This window comes from Aethalodelphis obliquidens, unplaced genomic scaffold (assembly GCF_003676395.1).
Source record: "Aethalodelphis obliquidens isolate GAN/ISIS:26980383/991018 unplaced genomic scaffold, ASM367639v1 scaffold108, whole genome shotgun sequence".
Taxonomy (NCBI): domain Eukaryota; kingdom Metazoa; phylum Chordata; class Mammalia; order Artiodactyla; family Delphinidae; genus Aethalodelphis; species Aethalodelphis obliquidens.
Window position 1 is genome coordinate 1,142,867 of NW_020838052.1, and position 16,720 is coordinate 1,159,586.

A 16,720-nucleotide genomic window follows, 5' to 3' on the forward strand; every position below is an offset into this window, starting at 1 on the left:
CAAGCAACTTGTTCAAGGCAATGCTCCCAAACTTTCTAGGTCATAACACACTGGAAACATTTGCATGGCATGCTTGGGTGAATTAATGGTATTACTTGTCTAGGAGGCAATCTTTCCTGAAACTTGTGCAATTCCTGGTCCTGCCTGGCAACTCTAGGGTTGAGGGACCCATTTCTTTCTACCCTGTAACCCATTTGTGGCAGCTGTGAGACACATCAGTTGAGAAACAGTGGTTTAAAGCTACACAGCCCACTTGAGCTTTCTGCCCCACCACACCCACCTCCCTTGCTGATCCAACCTCAGCAGTGCAGGGAACCCCAACAACTCAACAGAGCACTTTAATGGTAAGCACCAATCCTCCTTCCTCCCCTCTCCCTGGAAGTTATATCATCAGGTTACAGGCAGTTGGCAAACCCGGGACTGAGATAACGTCTCTGACTCAGCTTTATGGAGCACATCCAAAATGTCCACATGACATGGTGCACTACAACAAAGACACGTACTTTATTTAGGCACAGATACATTTCCCAGGAAGGAAGGAAGGGGTTTAAAATCACAACTTCCTGGGGCAACTGGTTCCTCTGTAATTCTGAGAGGAAGGTGGGAAGTGGGGTGGGGGACTGGGTCACAGCATTAAGACAAAAGAAGCTCACCAGTGAGGGGGAGCTAGGCAGGAAGAAGAGAGAGGAAGGGAGGCCTTGGAGGAAGAAGAAAAAGAGGAAAGGGAAGGGTCCCTGAGGAAGGTGGAGGAGGAAGAGGAGGTGGGAAGGAGGTCTTGAGGAAGTAGCTTAGGAGGAAGCTGGCCTCAGACCACGTACAAGGTTAACCATGCCAGACATCCCTAGGCCTGGGTTGGTTCAGCTGGGCCTGCTCCAGAGGAAGAAGCTGCAGCGGGAGGAAGGGTCAGTGGGAGGACCCTGGGGCCTGGCACACATGTAGAAGTGGCGGCCCAGGTTGGGTCCTGGCTTCTTCACAGTTCGCATTACACACGGCTCCCTGTGGCCCCCACACAGGGGCATGGGCAAGGGCCCCCCCAGCAGAGACTTCCAGAATGAGGTCCGTACCTCCTTTTCATCCTTGGCCTCTGAAGCCTTGGCCCGCCCCTCCACCACATTGGCCATCACATCCTCTTCTGAGGTCTTTGAGGTCATGAGGGTGCCCAGGCTAGGAAGCTCCAAGTTAGAAGAAGCTTGGGGACGACTGGAGGATGGCTGGAAGTAGCTCATCAGGTTTTTTTGGCCTCTACTGGAACCAGCTTGACTTGGCCGAGACCTGGTCGAGCGCACACGGGCTTTGTTTTGGCGCATCTGTACCGGTGTTTGATTGCTGAGCTGCAGCGCTGACTGCCTGAACACAGGATCTTGTTCGAGACGAACTAGGAATCTAAGGATCTTGAGCTGGGTGCCTGCAAACTCAGGGAGGAAGCGGGTGCACAGAGGTGGGCACTGTTTTGCCGGCACAGAAGACACGCTTAAGACTGCACCCACGGGGCAGTGGTCAGAGCCCATCACCTCAGGCAGCAAGAAGGAGGCCTGAAAGGTGTCCATGACCAGGGTCCTGTCTCCCAGCACATAGTCAAGCCGAGAGCCATAGTTCAGATGGCGGGCGCCACTGACTGTGGACCAGCAGGTGAAGGCCCCCTTCTGCTTTGGATGGAAGCATCGGTAGCTATCAATGAAGGGTCCCGTATGGGAACCAGCCTGGCACCCCAGGTTACTGAGGAAGTGGTCCATCCACTTGCGACCTGGGTCCTCTTGAAAGCATTCCTGGGGAAAGAGAAGGGGGACAAAGAAAGAGGTAGAACTAGACGCCTAGAACTGGAAGGGGCTTAGATTAACTGCTTTATTTTACAGACAAGAAAATGTGGTTGTTTCAAAGAAGAATGCTTAAGGTCATACAGTCCAGAACTGGCAGAGCTGGGATTCACTTTCCACCCTTACTGATTTAAAAGGCCATGATTCTTTTTCCCCTCTGCATCAGGCTACCTCTACCTTGCACTGGGCCATAAATCCAAGATCTGAAAGCTTGCTGTTAGTTAATCAAAGCAATTCTCAGAACTGCTCACCAAGAGAATGGAAAACAGCAAGTTAAAAGTGGTTACCTCCAGGAAGTAGGGCTGAGGTTAGGAGTTAAGAAGCCTGTTGCCTTTTCATGTAAACCCTCTGGTACTATTTGGCTTATCTTGTTGTGTGTGTCAAAGCCTTCACTGACCACACCCCCTTCCTGAGCTGAGGGGCTCCAGGGTTTCAGGTCTGAATACTTCCTTTGGCTCTGATCCCTAATTCATCATCCATCCAATCCACTCACCCACTCATTCAGTGCAACAAATGTTCAAAGAACACTGATTATGTGCCAGGCACGATACTAGAGACAAAGTGGGACCATGATCTTGTCTTGGGGACCAACAAGGCTTCCTTTCAGGAAGTGATCTGGAGCTGAGATCCAGATCCAGATCTGAAGGCTGAGCAAGAGTAACCCAGGCAGAGGGTGTTACAAATTGAGAGAACAACTTCTGTGATAGGCCTGTGAAGGGAGGGGACAGTATACCCAAAAGACTTGAGGGGCAACCAGACTGACTATCAAGAGGTGATGGTCACTTAGACTAGGGTGGTGCCAGAGGAGACAAAATGAAATTAAGAGATGATTTGGAGCTAGAATCAACAGTACTCACTGACCAATTGAATGGGAAAGGGGGGTAGAGAAGAAGAACACTAACACAATTCCCTGGCTTCTGGTTGGAGCAACCAAGAGGACGATGGTACTATTTAGGGAGATGAGACTAGAAGAGCTGGTCTTGTGGGAAGTAGACATACTCTGTTATTTTGGAAAGATTGTGTTTCTCATGTGATCTGGTACTATTAGTTCTCTTTCCTTGGGAAAAAAAGAATATAGGAAGTGCACTCGAGATATCTAAGATATTTCTAAACTAAGAAGAGAAGGCATAAAAGTATATAACACTATCACAGGAAGCAGCAAAAACAGACTAAGTAAACACCGATAAGGAATAAGGTAGGGAGGATTGAAGGCTTGCAGTTTGTAGTGTACACTCCCTTCCCCCCCCCCCACCACCACCAGTCTCTCATTATCTCATTTCTGCTCATTTTCCCAGCTGAGAGACACATTTATGTTCCTGTGGCTCTTCTGCAAACTAATCAAGGAATTTTCCTACAGCCTCTTCTTTGAGCCAAGCCTACTGCTGAGTTGGACTGTGCCAGCATAAGTTACTTATCCCTCCCCTTATGAGGCAAGCTATGATGAGAACTGACTTGGAGATTCTAGGGCAGTGGTCCTCAAGCCTGAATATACAATAAAATCAGCCTGGGAACTTTCAAAACATACTGCTACCCTGGCTCCACACCCAATAGATTCTGATTTAATTGGTCTAGGGTTGCACCAAGGTATTGACATTTTTGTAAAAGCTCCTTGTACTAATGTACTTTCAAGGGTTGAGGACCATTGGCATAGAAGGACTCAGAGATGAGAGGTTCACACAAGAAAAGAAGACAGAGGGAGCGGATGCCTACCAATTCAGAGGACAGTGAGAAAAGCCAAAATGAGAATAACTTTTGCAATGGGCAGAGAGGAGACAACCTGGCTGGAGTGGATGGAGTGTGTAGCGGTGCGGAGGATGGAAACGGAGACTGGGTGCAGACAAGAAAGAGTTTTGAATGCCAGGCCTGTGTGTTTTCTCTGCATCACAAAGGTAACAGAGAGGTGTTGAAGGTTCATGAGCAGGAAACATAGTATATTAGGGAAATGATCAAGGCAATGTGGAGTTCCAGGCTCTTGAAATCTGACTGAAACTCTCCAGCCCCATCTCCTGCTACTCACCTTCCTTCTCTGTCACCCCTAACAAGAATGGGACTTGTAGTTCTCAATGCACACCAGCCAAATTCTCACCTTGCATCCTTTGCTCATCATGCTAGAATTCTTTGCTTCCCACCCCAAAGCTCTGTTCTACTCATCTTTTAAGATTCAGCCATTTTAAGATATCTCCCCTGACGTCCTGGCTGGCCCGACTCCTATTTCCAGGCTCTCCTAACCTCCTGGGCTGCTGTCTCTGCCTCAGCCCTGAAGACACCATTCTATAATTGACTGGTCATGTGTCCATACCCCACCACCATGCTGAGAGCTCTGAGGGGCCGAGCCAGCACTGACTACTAACTGAGTCCACAGCACAATCCTCAGTGCTTTGAGAATAGAATTTCAAACTAAGCTCTGCTTTTCCGTGAAGGAAGCTTGCCCCTGAACCAAAAAAAAAAAGCATTGATTGGCTGGCTAAACAGAACCATAGTCAGGAGTGAGGTCAAAGGCCTAGAGGGAGCCTTACCAGGTTGACTGCATCCCAGTGGTCAATGGGGCGGTGAGCTGTATTCAGGTCCCCCAGAATGATAACATGGCTGAAAAACATAAAATGAATGTTCAGAAAGGGAAGCAGTAGTCCTGGCCCATCTACTTTCTCCTGGGCCCAAGATCTCAGATAGACCACCTGCCACACAGAGGTCAAGGTAGGGTCCAACGGCAAGTCATAATAGCCTGCCTCTCCAATTTCAGTATAACCTTGATGCCTTTTACAACTGACCAACACAATTATGATCTCCAAAGGTAACCCTGTTCCCTGTTTGACATGATTGTCTCACTTATCTCTACCTAATGGCATCTTTCTGGTCCTTTAAAGAGGAGCTCAGGTACCACTCCCTCTAGGAAGCATCCCTCAATTATGTCAACCTACCCTCACTTTCCTGTCCCTCCCTGGGATAAGACTTTTCATTTGTTCCCAAGTACGTTACCTTCCTCATCTCATTTCATCCTTAAAACTATACTCTGAGGTAGGGATTCATACACTTATTTTACAAAAGAGAAAATAGGGGCAACACTAGCCTTCGGGCTCACAGTGAGTAAAAGAGGAGCTGGGATAGGTGCTCAGAGGTATCTGAGTACAAAACCCATATTTGTATCACTTTACCTGGTCCCCACAGCTCTTAGACAGCAGGGTCTATTCTGGTGGGCCTGCTGGTGTCTACAACTAGGCTGTAAATGAACTCAAAAGACAAAGATCCCATATCCCTCTCAATGGACCTTGACACGGGGCTGGGCACCCGGGACAAGCTCAAGGAAGCCTTGCTGCCCAGGTTTGCAGTACCTGCCAGCTGCCAGGAGGGCTTCTGCTCGGATCTGCAGCAAGCGATAGAAGCGCATCTTAAAGGCGAGCCGCTCAGGCTTCCCAGGGTCCGCATGGGGGCAGTACACGTTGATTAGGGTCAAGGTCTTCTCCTTCCCTTCCCATGTGCTGGGGAGAATAGAACCGGCCCCCGCAAAAGGGGTCACTTTCAAGCCACCCTTCCCCTCCCCACACCATGTGGCTCCCACTTAATGATTGTCTGTGGGATGGAAGTGAAGGAAAGGGATAGAGAGACATGAACAAGCTGGCATACACAGGACTTGAGGACTGACTACATCTAGGATGACACTCAGGTAAACCAGGTGATGGTCCTGCCATTCACAAAGACAGGACACAGAAAGAGAGCAACCTGGGGCAGTAAAGTTGGCTAACTTGCTTCTGAGGCACCTGTGGTAAAAAAGAGAGCTAGTCCTCCTGGCCAGGCTCCCTCTCCCCCCGCCCCCGCCCCTGTAGAAATAGAGAACTCAAGGCTCAGAAGAGAATATGATTTGTTCAGGGTCACATAGCAGGTTGCCTTGCCAGGACTGAAGTCCAGGAAAGGCAAGTTTGGGAAGTTTTCTATGGTGAATGTATGTTTATAAGGCAAGCCTTAGAATCACCACATTCACAGAGTTGAACCAGCAATGCTCGGTGACAGGCGGATGTGGGTTATTACCAGATCTTGTGTTGTGTGAGGAGGGCCCGGCCCTCACTATCCAGAGCTCGAAGCTCCTCTTGAGTGAAGTCATCCATGTTTCCGTAGCAACCCACGTCCCCATTCTGAGTGGCAAGTAGGCCACTCAGGCCTTCTTCAGCAGCCACTGGGGTAGCACTGTCCTTACAGAAGGTGGCTACACCTGGAGACAGAGAGGGTACTCTAAGCAGGCCTGGCAGCCAACAGCCTGTTGCACAGTCTATTGCCCCTGCACAGGTCACCCGACTCATCTTCATCAAGTGTGGCTCTCTTGATGACTCCCCCAACTCAAGGGCCATGGATGCCTGAGGCAACTCCTCTACTCAAACCCTGGAATTTCAGTTCCTTCATCTAGAAAAGCTGCAGATTAATAACAGCTAATATTCTAAGTGCTTTACATGGTAGGTGCTCAGAAAATGTTAGCTATTATTATTATCACATGGATTAATTAGTTTAGTCCTTGTAATAGCCCTAAGAAGTACACATTATCTCCATTTTCCAGCTGAGGAACTTGAGGCATAAAGAGGTTAAGTAGCTTGCCAGAGGGTACGCAGCTAGGAAGTGAGCTAGGATCCAAACTCAGGCAGTCCGGCTCCAGAGCTCATACAACTAACCATCACACTACTGTGTTTCTGAGATCCAATATTATACATAAAAATTATCCTTCATATAACCTGATATGGCTTTAGCTCTTGGATGAAAAGCCTACATTTCTTATTACCTTCTCATTAAATATTGAAAACCCTTTCCCACCTGTCTCCATCACTTTAAAGTCCCCAGAAAGCCCAATTTACCAGAATAGCCACTACGGTTGCGGCTGAAGCTGAAATAGGAGTTACAGCCCTCAATGATAGCCAGGGGCTCTGTCAGCACATCCCCTGGAAAAAAAAAAGATGTAAGATTACATCAGAGATAAAACTAGGACCCAGGACACAGAAAGGCTTGGAATTACAGCTGTAGGCTAATTTCTTGCACACATCAGAGCCAGGGTAGAAGAGAATATCAAGTACCTATGATAAGAAGAGAAGCTAAAAAAAGGTGGGGACTAGAGAGGGAATTGTTATCAGAATTACGAGAAAGGGGAAGACTACTGAATGGGAGGTGAAGAATTAGGTGGGAGGAGGCTAGGTGACTAGGTGACTGGAGGAAGTTGGGGGTGGGAAATGGACATATGGGAGAGAGAACTGGGAATCTGAGCTGGGAGTAGGAGGTAGGAGAGGGAATTCAAGGATTTGAACTGAGGATGGAGGGAAAGTAGGTAATGGGTCTTAGAGGGAGGTGGGTGGGAGAGGGAAGGAATCAGGGGATTGAGCTGTGGGGGAGAGGGAATTAGAGGGTCTAAGTTTGGGGTGGGACATGAGGTAGAAATGATGAGAAGCTCTCAGCTGGGGAGGAGAGATGGCGGTAGAGATAAGAGGAACTGGGGATCTGAGATAGAAGTTTAAAAAGGAGGAAACTAGGGAGTCTAAACTGGGGGCAAAGATGGTGTGAGAATTAAAGGATATGAACTGGGGGCAGAAAAGGGAAAGTGGGGGTGTCTGTCTTGGGAGTGGGAGATGGAAAGTGTGTGGCGGGAGGAAATTTGGGGGACTGAGCTGTGTCAGGAGAATGAGTAGGAATTAGAGGATCTGAAAGAAGATGGAGATTGCAAGGGGGAGGGAATTATGGTTCTGCTGAGGCCAGGAGATGATGTCGGAATTAGGAGATCTAGCTGGAGTGCGAAATATAGAGGGGGGATTGGGATTCCAGACGGGCTCTAGGGGGAGGACTCTAAGGATAGAGAAATGGGAAAGTTAAATGATATGGAGCAGAGAGCAAAAGTTAGCGGAAAAGGGAACGTGTGGTAGGGGTCCTGAATTCTTGAGCGCTCACTGGTTACTTTGGTCTCCTGAAGACAGACGATGTCAGCATCCAGCTTGTCCAAAATGCGCCCCATGGCCATGGCGGTACAATTGCTGGGCTCCTCGTTTCCCACCCCTTGCACGGGGCTGCGAATCCCATTGATGTTCCAGCTCACCACGCGCAACATGCTGACAGCTAACTGCAATGCCTTTAAGCCCGCGCCCCACGTAAGTGCGAGCCAAAACCCGAAAATTCCTGTGTCCGCCAGGCCTGGCCTTCCGCGCGCGCATTTGCGCAGGCGTTCTTGTGCGTGCCGCAAAAGGGTCGGACACACATGGGGCGGGGATTCAAGCCCTTCAGTTTTCATTGGCTGGAGAAGCGGAAGCTGAAGGGGGCGGTGTGGTAGCCTAGGGGCGATGAATAGTGAGAGGAAGGCCAGTGGTTGGGCTCCTGCCCCTACCACCCGACACTGGCTTACGTGCCTGAGTCTGACTGCGTTTCTGCTCTGCTGAAAAGTCCCCTTGGTGATTTCGATTACTTACAAACGAGATTTTACCACTTTTTAAGTGGCGGAACCGCGCAGCGACCGAAGCCCCGCCCACAGTGTTCAGACTGCGCCCCTGAGTACGAAGAGGGCTGCGGCACCCAGCGACTAGGGAGTGGCTGGCGTAACCCTGCATGTAAATGTGGGTGGGGGAATGCGCGAAGGGAACTTTGCGGCCGGAGGAGGGAGCAATAAGAAACGCACTCCATTTTGGAAATTAAGATCTTGATGGTCGTCGGTCATCGTTTGCAAATACTTTCTCCCAGTCCTTAGGTCATCTTTTCGTTTTGTTTATGGTTTCCTTTGTTGTGCAAAAGCTTTTAAGTTTGATTAGGTCCCACTTATTTGCTTTATTGCTTTTGCCTTGGGAGACTGATCTAAGACGATATTACCAGGAGTTATGTCTGAGAATTTTTTGCCTATGTTCTTTTTCTAAGAGTTTTTTTTTATGGTGTCACGTCTTATATTTAAGTCTTTAAACCATTTTGAATTTATTTTCATGTATGGTGTGAGTCTTCTAACTTCATTGATTTACATAAGGCTGTCCAACTTTCCCAGCACCACTTGCTGTAGAGACTGTCTTTTCTCCATTGTATGTTCTTGCCTCCTTTGTCCAAGATTAATTGAAAGTAGGTGTGTGGGTTTATATCCAGGCTTTCTATTCTGTTCCATTGATCTATATACTTTTGTGCCAAAAGAATCTTAATTAAAAATGTTTAATTTTTATGTTATGTATATTTTACCATATTTAAAAAACTAATAATAAAAGGAATGAGGAACCATCACCTCTACCTAGTTCCAAAACATCACCCCAAAGGGAAATACATACCCATTACGCATTAAGCAGTTAGTCCCTATGCCCTCCACCACCAGCACCTTTATGGCATCAATTTGCTTTCTGTTCCTGTGGGTTTACCTATTTTTGATATTTCATATAAATGAAATCTTTGCAAAATGTACTAAATACCACTTAATCATAGACTTTAAAATTGTTAATTTTGTGTTCAAATTTACCTCGCTTTTTAAATATATATACACACTACAATATATAAAATAGAGAAACAAGGACCCACTATACAGCATAGGGAACTCTACTCAATACTCTGTAGTAACCTGTATGGGAAAAGAATCTGAAAAAGAATAAACAGTATATGATGTATTTTGCTATACACCTGAAACTAACACAACATTGTATATCAACTATACTCCAATATAAAATATTTTTTAAAAGGGGGGGAATAATGAAATGTTCTATGTGTAGTGATATGGAAAGATCCCAAAACATATTGGGGGGTGGCAGGCTGCAAAATAGTGAGTATTGAACCTTTTCAACAAACCACGGGGAAAATGAGGGAAAAAAAGAAGCACTCTAGTGGAGTAAGATTTAGAAGAGGGCCTCTGGCTTTATTGGGCTGGGGGAGTGAGATGGGGAAGCTGTATCAAGCTCACCCTGTAGTCATTATTTGTCTTGGGCCTTATAGCATCCCTTAGGATGTGGCCTGACAGGTACTTCCTCTTTGCTCTGTTTCTCAGATTATTAAAATCAAGGCCAAGAGAGTTTAAGTGGGCTACCCAAGTTCCAGAGCAGCACTGTCTTCCAATATAACCTATGGCTCTTCCATATGCATTATCTCATTTCATTATCAGGGCAACACTGTAAGGGGCATTGAGGCTAAGAGAGGTTCAGTGAATTCACCCCAGTATCACAGAAGCAGTAGAGCCAGGATTCAACCCCTGTCTTAATCAGCTCAAGGAATATTTTCCTGAGTAAGTTTTTTCTAACCTCCCCAGTTAGATCTTTTCCTCTGGGCCCCCACATCACCCTATGGTCCATTCTGTCACAGCGCTTACAATGTACAGCTACCACTGATTTCTATTTCTGTCACTAGACTGCCAAGAGCTTGAGAGCAATGACCATATCTGATTCATCTTGTTAGCCCCATCCCCTAATATAGCGCACAACACATATTAGGAGTTAATAAATATTTGTTGAATGAATGAACAAATAAAGGGCAATAGCAAGAGCATCAACAGGTTAGTGACTTGTTTTTGATAACATAAAAATAGAAATAATAGACATGCCCAATGTCCAGGGAAAAGCATAACTTCGCATCCTTAGGTTCCTCACCCAGAATTGTGGCATAATTACTTTTCCCCCAGAATTCCATAGCCTTAAAACCATCATTCTCAGTGTCTGCAAAAAAGACCCAAAGAGCTGCTTTTCCTCCTGGAGGACTTAAAGGTTACATTCTAGTTGTTGCCATCAGAAAATAGCCCTGCAATTAAAATTAAGATGTTGGTGCTTTAAGCTTTTCCATGTTTTGGTGGTTATTGGCTTAGGATTGAGTCCCAAGAGTGGAATAATTAGGACAAAGGAAATGAACATTTTTATTGCTCTTGCTTCATATTGCCAAATCACTTTCCAGTAGGGGATCGTGCTGATTTACACTGAAGACCAATCTGAACCAGCCCCAAGGAAATCCAGATCTTGCCTGTTTACATTGCTGGTTTTCATTTCCCCATTCTGCAGTAGCTTGTTAATATTAGTTCTGACCTTTGGGGCAAGGCGAACACATGGTTGGCCTGAAGAGAAAAGGCTCTGGGTGACTCAGGAACTTCTTTGGCAGCTGATATTTCAACAGCGGGCACACACCCCCTCTTACCAAGGGTACTTCCCCAGCCTTCCCAGGGAGCCAACGAGTGCCTCCAGGCTCCCTGCTTGATGCCACTCTCTGTACCTGCTTTGGGGGTCTAAATGCAAGAGAGCCGTGTGTCGTGTATTGGATAACTAGCGATGGAAGAAAAAACCTCTAGGAGAACAGGTAGGTGAAACAGAAGGAAAAATAGATAGGAGTTAACACAAACCCAAATCCATTCTTTAGGCTCTCTGGAAAGTTTTCTTGGAATAGGTGGACACTCAAACTGTTCACTAAAGTGTATGGGAAGTTGGGGATAACATGATTTCTATATTTCATTATCTATCATCCATTCTGACGTGTCTTTGTGGAACACTGGCCCAAAGGGCAGTTCCCTAGCACTTTAGAAGTCTCTTTAACATGGTCTAGTCCAGTTTTGAATGAACTGGGTGATAGAGATTGTATCTCTTACCTCCCAACTGTTGTATAAAGTAGGGCTGGTTTGCTGTGACACTTTGAACAAGTCTTTTAGCTTCTCTGGGCTTCAATAGCCTCCTCACCAAAATGGAAATTGAAGTCCCTCCTATTTCCCTCAGAGGACTGTCACAAGGTGAAGAGGAGTGGGATGACAGGAACTAAAGCTCTTCTGAAATATTTCAGGACTTCCGTGCTCTGTCTTAGTGATCCTACTTTTTCTGTAGCCTCCACAGGCAATACCACACATAACCCTCCAGCTGCTCTTCTCCCTGAGTGACTATGGTCTGTGGAGGGCTACTCCTAGGACTAGGATAGAGCAAACTTTGGGCCCCAGGCATGGGGCTGAAAGTAGTAGGGGGATGGTGGGCCAGGGCAGTGGCCAAGAAGGAAGTGGATCCTAGGCTGCTGCCACAGAAGGCCTGATATTCACATATAGGCACCTGACCTGTAAGCATGCAATCTCCCCTCCTCACCCTAACACAAATGCATTCACACCCACACACTCGAAGAATTACCAATAAGAAGACCCCATTTGTGATTTTGATACCCATCAGTACTGTCTTGATACTGCTTTTAATGAGATTCTCCCATACACTCCATACTTTGGGAGGATGGTCAGGATCTGTGGGCCTCAGGTAGTCATACTTTATGCTTTTCCTCCATAGAGTTAACCCCAAATTAGAATTTGTGACTCAGCTCTTGGTCTTGAGTGAGTCTCTGATACTGAGTGAACAATTTTTTCTGTAACCATTAATTGGAACTTTTTCTGGGGGGGGACTTCATTCTTTTGTTCTTTCTGTTCTGCCCCATTCAGGGTTGAGAAACTTTCTAGATCCTACTACCACCTTCTACCTTCAGACCAAGTTAGTTCCCCCACCCAGTTCCCTGGATAGCTCTCTTTTTATAAAATTTACCTTTGTTGAATGGGGATTATTTGTACACATGTTCATCTCATCTAGGGCAGAGAGATGTAGATTGAGCAAGTCTCCTCTGTGCCAGGGCCTGAGCTGGACACCTGGAAACAGATCACAGATAACTGAGATCCAGTCCCATCCTTAAGGAGCTCACAGTCTAGTAGGAAAGTAGACCGGTAAAAGGTGGATACTTGCACAGATAAACAGAAGCATATAGGCAATGTGGGAACCAAAGCCAAGGCTTCTCAGAGGAGGTGAGCATTGAGCCTGGCCTTGAAGAGTGAGTCAGATTTCACTGAGAAGGGAAGGGAAGAGAAGGCATTCCAGGCTGAGCAAAGGCCCAGAGGCAAAAAGTACACAGTAAGTTTGGGGGCCTAGTGAGTCAGCTGGCACAATTTAACCACAGGGGTCTAAAGAGAGACATGACTGGAGAGACACGTTTGATTGAGAAGAGCCAGGGCTGAGGCCTTCCCATAAAGCTTGTTTAGTTTTCCTACTTCTGGGGATCAGAATTGATAACAGTGGTTAAAACACACACACACGCACACACACACACACACACACACACACACACACACACACACACTCAGTTCCAGGTAGTTTTAAGTTGGGTTTTCAAGCCTGGATCCTAAGTTTACCCTTTCAGACCTTGTCAAAAGCCCACTAAGCTCCTATCTCAGATTTCCTGCTGCTAAATTTATCTTTCTGCCTCTTGGCAGGGTCATGAGGACAAAACTGTAAACATAGAAGAGGGGTTCATGTGACTGGATTGATTACCTCGGACAAGCCACTTCCCCTCCCTAGACCTCAGTTTCCCTGTGAGGCTAGTGAGAATGTTTGGAAGGAGCAACTATGATGAGGAATATGTTTCTTTGTGGGCCATGGAAAACATACATGTAAAGGGTTATTATTCAGATTACTAGCCTTAGCAGAGTGATACCAGTTAGGAGACTTATTACGATTAAGAGAGTTGCATGTCTTCCAAACTCTAGTTCTAAGACTCTAAATGTTCTGAGCTAATCTAGAAGACCACATTCTTAAATCAAGCTTGATTGATCAGTTAACCAAAGAAAAACCCTGGACTGGAGAAATCAGATCCCCAGTGTTCTATTTCTAACTTGGTGACTTAATTTACTATAGGATCTTAGGAAAATACTTCCCTCTCTAGGCTTCCATCTTCTTACCTGAGAGGGTTGGATGCAATGATTTCTAGGGGACTTCTGTATCACAAAACCAAAAAAGTAAAAGTGAATTCATCTTTCTAACTGATTGGCATGAGCTCTTTATTTATTATAAATGTTAACCCTTTGTCATAATTTTGTAAGTTTCCTTTACTGAGTGTTTCCTGAATGCTCAGCATTACACCAGAAGTTGCATATTAGCCAAGGAGGTAACTGACCTTTTACTTCACAAAGGGAATCAGTGTTAGGTAATATATAATGAACATTTTCCAGGTTACTTTATATGTGTTAACACATTGAATCTTCAACAACCCTAAGGGAGTAGGTACTCTTATGAGATGAAAACACCACGGCACTGAAAAATTAAGTCTTCTACCCAGCGTGTCATAGCAAGGGGCAGAGGTGGGATTCCACTCCAGTAGTGTGACTCCAGAGCTCATTGCTTTTAACCACTGTTATCCACTGCCTCAGTAGATTCATTTAGAAGGGCAGGCTTTGAAATGTATTGAAAGTTTGGTATGATTTATACACAACAAATGGAGGGAATCTAACCCTTATGTAGACTAGGATTCTGAGAATATATTTTAGGGAACTTCTTAAAAGGCAAAGTGGAGCTGAGAGCATTGGAGGTCAGGGATTGGAGATTGCTATCCCCATGAGATTGCCCCAGTGTTGCCCAGCTCAGTGGAAGAAATTGAGCTTTCTTGTAGCCAATCACTGGAGGTTCATCAAGGGGTGGGAAGGTTGCAAAAGAATGAAGTAAGAGCACACTTGGACGTCTTCCAGGTAAGCTATGCTGTTAGATGAGTACTACACATAAAAGCTTCAAAACAACCAGGGGGATGGGGGAGGGTAAAGCAGAGACATCTGGGTAGGATGGCTCTGGCCTATGGACTTGTCCTACTTTGAGGCCATTGCTCCCAACTCACCACACTCTGCCTGCTGCAGCCTCCCCCGCTAAGCCTCCATCCCCATGACTTGGCATGAAGAACTTTAGTATGGTTCTGGGTCAGATCACAATGCCTTTCTCCCTAGGGGACCTGATGGCAGTTGGCAGTCATGTGAACAGTGCTTATCATCTCTCCCCCTAGCAATGGCTGCATTCACTTCTCTTCCCAAGGTGTCCGATTTACTCTGATTTATTTAGCTTTGGCTGGAGAGAGCATAAAGATGATCAGATAGTGCCCATCTCTCCAAGAGTGTCCTGGGTAGCACATTTTAGGAGAGAGAGGCCCTTCAGTAGGAAAGGTAGCAGAATTCAGGGAAGACAAGGGTTGCAATGCCATTTGCGGGGGAGGGCATTGAGGCAGTAAACCTTCTACTTCCAGTTCAGACCTAAGATTGCTAGCTCAAAACATTGCGTTTTTCAGTAGGGACTTTGTGCTTGTGTATTTGTACTTGGGAATCTTGCATTTCTGATATGGATCTCTGTTTCTGGGTTGGAATTTGACATTCTACTTGGGCCTGTTTTTTTTTTTTTTTTTTTTTTTAACATCTTTATTGGAGTATAATTGCTTTACAATGGTATGTTAGTTTCAGCTTCACAACAAAATGAATCAGCCATAAAAAGAGACGAAATTGAGCTATTTGTAATGAGGTGGATAGACCTAGAGTCTGTCATACAGAGTGAAGTAAGTCAGAAAGAGAGAGACAAATACCGTATGCTAACACATATATATGGAATTTAAAAAAAAAAATGGGCCTGTTTTTTTATTTTGAAGCTATGAAAGCTGCTGAGATCTGCCTGCATCACCTTTGCCTCCCCACCCCACACAGGATATAAGCACATGATCTTCGGTCTTTTATTTGCATACTCTACTAGTCCTGTCTTCATTGGAGGGAAGTGACTGGCCAGACATGGGCTGTCTTGCTGGCTGTCTTCCTTGCTGGGCTCCAACTTATCTCTTATGTACACAGCCCTTGGAGTTCAGAGGCCTCTGCTGACCTCTGTCCAACCTCTCCTCTGCACCCAAGCCCCCACTGGTACATACAGGAGCAGAGGCAGACAAGTCAGGCAATGACTAGGAGACAGGAGAGGGGCTGGAGACAGGCTGCTAGAGAGCTCAGAACCCCAGCACACCTCCTTGTCCCAACTCTGTCCACCACCTGCTGTGACCACAGCAACAGAAGAGACAGCTAATAAGACAAAGTGAGGCCCGGTACCTTGAGGACAGTGGTGTCATTAGCTGCGACGCCTAGGATGTCTCGAGAGATGGGAGAACTCACCCAAACCAGATTGCAGAAGATCTGGATTCCACACAACGGTGGCAACAGCAGGCTGCAACGCAGGAGGGGCTGTAAGTGGGGTTTGCTTCCGTGGGCTTCAAGGTGGTGGTGGTAGAGTGGATGTAGAAGAGCAAAGGATATTCCCCCCAACCACCCCCACCCCAACCTGAAAGTTGGAATAGATGAGCAGCTGGATGAAATAGCTGTAGGATAGATAACAAGAGGCTAATGTCAAAAAGGTAGAGAAAGAAAGATAGAAAGAGAGAGATGAAGACAGAGAAAGAATGAGGATTATATAAAGACCATCATAATCAGAGGGATTTTTGACTAGGAATTTTTTTCTTTCTTCACCAGAGCTTGTTTGGAATACTTCTTATTGGAAATTTGATGTTTCTAGTTCAATGTTAGCCTAAATGTTTTATTTTGGCGACATCAGTGAAGTGTCTGGAAATTAGTACTGTCTGATAGTGCTTGGGTGAAATAAGGTGATGGTTCCTGGCATTGTTTCTCAGAGGACAGGTGATGGGTACACAACAGTACCGTATCATTGGTCGGTTTTGCTCCTCCCCTTTCTCAGGCCTCTTCTAATAAGCCTCTGACTGGGTTGGGAAAGGCTGGGTGTCCTGTCTCCTGCATTGCCTTCTTGGCACATATGGACACTTTTGCTGCTCTGGGGAGTTGAGGGAGAAGACATTCAGGGAAAGCCTGCTGGTGTAATGTTCACTTTGAAAATTTAAGAAAGAGCAGGTTCAAACGGGAAGCAAACAAAACCTGTAAAATATATTTTTTAAGTAGACTATACCATTTCCAATAGATAACAGTGTACAGTTGTGGATCAAGGTGCTGCCAGCCCAAGAATGTTGGCCTGAGGAGCCATAAGGTGTGCAGAGATAAGACAGCTGTGGAGTGTGGGACCCAGACATCTCAAGGACCAACTGACCAAGCTTCCACTATGCTAATGCTAGAGGAGGTCCAGGCTCAGGGCTAGTGAGGGGAGGATCCAGGAAGATGTAGGATGTTAAATATACTATGTAGAATGGAGGCT

The 16,720-nt window shown here is 46.1% G+C and overlaps 2 protein-coding genes across 7 annotated transcripts in view; one reads left to right on the top strand and one right to left on the bottom strand.

Annotated features, from left to right (window-relative positions):
* The window catches only part of APEX2 (apurinic/apyrimidinic endodeoxyribonuclease 2), a 34,146-nt gene extending 26,147 nt beyond the window's left edge, over positions 1 to 7,999 (bottom strand). The window contains exons 1-6 of one of the 4 annotated variants that reach the window (XM_027096829.1): positions 7,728 to 7,998; positions 6,650 to 6,733; positions 5,838 to 6,018; positions 5,144 to 5,290; positions 4,331 to 4,400; positions 1,065 to 1,766 (exon numbers count right to left, since the gene is read on the bottom strand). In XM_027096829.1, coding sequence (XP_026952630.1) covers positions 1,065 to 1,766; positions 4,331 to 4,400; positions 5,144 to 5,290; positions 5,838 to 6,018; positions 6,650 to 6,733; positions 7,728 to 7,884 — 1,341 coding nt within the window. In that variant the 5' untranslated portion in view covers positions 7,885 to 7,998. Of the gene's footprint in view, positions 1 to 480; positions 1,767 to 4,330; positions 4,401 to 5,143; positions 5,291 to 5,837; positions 6,019 to 6,649; positions 6,734 to 7,727 lie in introns of those variants that run through there. The other 3 variants (XM_027096828.1, XM_027096831.1, XM_027096830.1) reach the window with 3 other exon arrangements.
* Positions 8,000 to 10,936: 2,937 nt separating this feature from the next.
* The window catches only part of PFKFB1 (6-phosphofructo-2-kinase/fructose-2,6-biphosphatase 1), a 93,304-nt gene continuing 87,520 nt past the window's right edge, over positions 10,937 to 16,720 (top strand). Inside the window, exon 1 of one of the 3 annotated variants that reach the window (XM_027096781.1) lies at positions 10,937 to 11,063. In XM_027096781.1, the coding sequence (XP_026952582.1) occupies positions 11,036 to 11,063 (28 nt within the window). In that variant the 5' untranslated portion in view covers positions 10,937 to 11,035. Of the gene's footprint in view, positions 11,064 to 15,361; positions 15,747 to 16,720 lie in introns of those variants that run through there. The other 2 variants (XM_027096779.1, XM_027096780.1) reach the window with 2 other exon arrangements.